The sequence below is a fragment of the Drosophila santomea genome, chromosome X (assembly GCF_016746245.2).
Source record: "Drosophila santomea strain STO CAGO 1482 chromosome X, Prin_Dsan_1.1, whole genome shotgun sequence".
Lineage (NCBI taxonomy): Eukaryota > Metazoa > Arthropoda > Insecta > Diptera > Drosophilidae > Drosophila > Drosophila santomea.
The window spans coordinates 9,234,320-9,238,299 of NC_053021.2; the positions used below are offsets into that span (position 1 = coordinate 9,234,320).

Genomic DNA, 3,980 nt, shown 5'->3' on the forward strand with positions numbered 1-3,980 from the left:
GTACCCCTTATCGAAAATGCGAAAATTTGTTAAATTTTCTTTTTGCGAAAATCAAAAAAGTAGTGATACACATAGTTAGCTATGTTTAATAGCTGCACAAAACTGTCTTTATTTAAGCTGTGCGCCCATTTTTGGTCAAGTTATGGCGAAAACGCCGATTGAAAATATTAGATTTTTTTACAAAATTTTGTTTTCGATTTTTTGACAAAAAATAATACGTTTTTTTTTGATAGCAACAAAAATAGTTGTCCAAAAGTGGAATGCCATATCTCGTTGAATTCGTTACAAAATTCCCTATCGATCCATGTACATACATTGATATGCTAATTTTTTGCCATTTTTCGCAAATTTTGATGATGGTACCCCTTATCGAAAATGCAAAAATTTGTTAAATTTTCTTTTTGCGAAAATCAAAAAAGTAGTGATACACATAGTTAGCTATGTTTAATAGCTGCACAAAACAGTCTTTATTTTAGCTGTGCGCCCATTTTTGGTCAAGTTATGGCGAAAACGCCGATTGAAAATATTAGATTTTTTTACAAAATTTTGTTTTCGATTTTTTGATAAAAAATAATACGTTTTTTTTCGATAGCAACAAAAATAGTTGTCCAAAAGTGGAATGCCATATCTCGTTGAATTCGTTACAAAATTCCCTATCGATCCATGTACATACATTGATATGCTAATTTTTTGCCATTTTTCGCAAATTTTGATGATGGTACCCCTTATCGAAAATGCAAAAATTTGTTAAATTTTCTTTTTGCGAAAATCAAAAAAGTAGTGATACACATAGTTAGCTATGTTTAATAGCTGCACAAAACAGTATTTGTTTTAGCTGTGTGGATATTTTTGGCCAAGTTATGGCGAAAACGCCGATTAAAAATATCAGATTTTTTTACAACATTTTTTTTTTTCGTTTTTTTTTGATAAAAAATAATCCGTTTTTTTTCGATAGCAGTAAAAATAGTTGTCCAAAAGTGGATTGCCATACCTCGTTGAATTCGTAACAAAATTCCCTATCCAAATGTGTTTAAAAAAGGAAATCATAATATTTTGCCATTTTTCGCACATTTTTGTCATTTGACTAGGCATATGAAGAAGAATTAGGAGATAACCTTCATAAATTCTCAATAGCACTAATCGTTCGTTAAAGCTCAGTTCTTATTTCGTTTGCATGATTATAGTGATTATTTGAGATTTTAATGGTATATTTCGAGGTATTCTTTTTTTTACATTTCGGATGAGCAAAACCCACACGTTTTTCTCAATCCATGAGAAAGTAGATGTCGTCCTCTAGTCAAAAAGCTCAAGCAGTTTTTTTTTTATCGAACCGAACATAAATATATGTCTTTCGGAAATGTCCACCTGGTTGGTATTCGCTATGCTATCTTTAATAATTGCTTAATTGCTGCCTACGGAAAAATCGCTTAACGCCAGGAACTAAAAATTTTGTCTCATTTGTAGAGCAGGAAATCTATCAAGAAATAACGATCGACAGTATTTGCCGAATACTGAATTCCTAGATTTTGCCAACAACAGTGCCAAAGTTCAAATGCCAGCTGCCACGGTCCTGCTTATAATATAAGTACAAGCCAATCGGAGCTCATCAAGAATCCATCAAACCATCGTCCAGGTGGAGTGTACACTCCAATCAGCAGTCCCACCAAGGAATCGGGTTTTGTGTGCCTTGTCATCAGTCGAACAGAAGGTCCATTGGCACGCCATAAATCTCGGCCAGCTGCAGTTTGGTGTAGGCAACAACGCCGCTGGGACAGAAGGCCATCGCCTCCTCCAGGGTGATCCACTTGGCGTTCGAGTCGCCCGCACATACCACATGCAGATGGATGGTGCCCTCGAATACTCCATGGCTGATGATGCCCATCAGGTTGCTGGTGGCGCCACCACTTGCACCACCACCACTTGCACCACCACTTGTACCACCACTTGCACCACCAGCAATGTTGCCACTGCCGTTACCGTTACCGTTTCCGCCTCCGTTTCCGTTTCCGCCAATGATGCTGCCACCGCTGCCACCGCTGCCACCGCCCACGCTGCTACCGCTGGCATTGGCGTTCGAAGAGGTGGCCGGATTCAGATTGATGACCATCCTGGAGGGGCAGCGCTTAGGAAAGTCTGCGATACACATTCAGTAACCTGTAAGTGCTAACCATAAGTAAGTGAGACTCACCTGAATATAAAACTATCAAAAGTGGAAAAGAAATCGGATTGGAACCAGTTGTCAAAGTGGCTCAATACACGGGATTCCTTGCAGTTTGCCGCCTTTGGCCTTTGGCCTGCTGGCCCGGATGGTCCGTGGCTGGGCTGGATTCTGGGTCAGTCCTTCGGGGACAGAGAGCGGCTACCGTGAGCACCTTGAACTTTGATCCTACGAATTTTGTACTTATTCGGTGCGTTCCAATGAGTCTCTGGAGCAGCTGCTTCAGTGTGCCGCTAAAGATATCTTAAGATTCTACACTTCTGGGCGCACAGGTCGCAGGCGATTCTAGTGCAATTCTGTCTAGCTAGATACAATAACAGGTTATGATTTTATTCGCCGTTTGATTATTATTTTTCTTTTTTTTTCGATTTTCCTCTATTTTTTTTTTCTTTGTTTAAACGGTGTGTGTGTATTATGTGTCGGTTGTGTGTGTTGACTACCTAGATGATTTAAATATATCTAATGAGCCCTGACTTTTACATGGCAGTTTGCCCAAAGCCAGCTGGCACACTTTCTTTTCGATATCAAAAAAGTGACGATTTAAAATCGAGAATATATAAAATTTTCATCTGTAAACGAAACTTTATTGGAAAGTTTATGCTGAGTTCAATAAGGTAGGACTTTCTATATTTGGTGCACCCATTGTAATAATGTAAAATATAAATAAATATAAATCTTTTGACGAATTTTAGAGTTTTATTGAGTTTCGGGCTTAATTCTTATGGCAAGTTCATTGATGTATGACATCGCACATTCGATGTGAAACTTTAAAGTTTGTGCAGTAAGCAACTAACAAAGGCAGAACAATGAGGCAAGCAAAGTTTTTATGGTTTTTTCCTAAATTCCTCATAAAAGCCCAATGCCATTCACCTTTTTTATAACATATCCTGGCGGCAGTGGTGCTTATGAATGTGCCACATTATGTTTTGCTTCTGCCAGCAGCAAATGAACTGAACAAATACAACTTGCACGGCAAAGTTGTTGACACGACAGCCTCCTCTCTATCCAATTTCCAGCTGCAATTCCTCACCTTCATGTTCACGCTTAGCTCTTATTTACGATTGCAGGTGCGATGCGGGAAAAGTGCAGGAAAAGTGTGAGAAAGCGATGGAGGAGCGAAGGAAAAGCGGAGGAAAAGCGCCAGTGCTGAGTTCAAGTCGCGGCAACGGGGGTCCCAAAGCAATTAAATCGCATTCGCAGTGTGGAAAGCAAATAGGATTCTGGTTGGGGCTTTGAATGGGGAGTCCGGACAGAGACAAACAATCAAACGGAAATTAATTGCGGGATGTGTGAAAAGTGAAAGCCAAAAGCTGCTCGGTAAATGATTGTCGGAGCAGCGAGTTTTCCCCCCATTCCCCACCGCGACTTTAACTTTTAAACCCTGATTGATAGCTAACCTCGTACTGGGGCATTGACTCCGGTTCTCTAAAATCGAACTGAAATCAAGACAGTTTGCTGGCCCTCGAAATGTAATACATTTTACCCCTGCATAACCGCACAACGCGAAAACCATTAAAGCAAGTTAGTAATTGCTTTAACAAATTATTATGTATTTGGTCAGCATAACTAAAATCTAGGTATATATATTATTTTTCCAGCTTTTGGACATTCAATATTTTGGGTCATTCAATATTTTTGGTCATTGCAATTAAGAGGCATTTCGCTTACTCATTGGAATTATGTATGTGAAGCAGCAGCAATTTTGCACATTCGTGTCATGGCGTTGCCAAAAACCGATATGGACCAAGGGTCGAAGTTTAAT

The 3,980-nt window shown here is 39.2% G+C and overlaps 1 protein-coding gene across 1 annotated transcript; it reads right to left on the bottom strand.

The window, feature by feature from the left end:
* Positions 1-1,178: 1,178 nt before the first annotated feature.
* LOC120457076 (glycine-rich protein 5) lies at positions 1,179-2,682 on the bottom strand. Its single transcript, XM_039644255.2, has 2 exons — positions 2,189-2,682; positions 1,179-2,133 (listed from the first exon to the last, which is right to left on the bottom strand). Exon 2 carries the CDS (start codon positions 2,105-2,107, stop codon positions 1,694-1,696), a length of 414 nt encoding a protein of 137 aa, XP_039500189.1. The 5' UTR covers positions 2,108-2,133; positions 2,189-2,682; the 3' UTR covers positions 1,179-1,693.
* Positions 2,683-3,980: the final 1,298 nt, after the last annotated feature.

Excerpts from the sequence above, each read along its gene's own strand:
- LOC120457076 (XM_039644255.2), bottom strand. The coding sequence starts at position 2,107 with ATGGTCATCAATCTGAATCCGGCCACCTCTTCGAACGCCAATGCCAGC.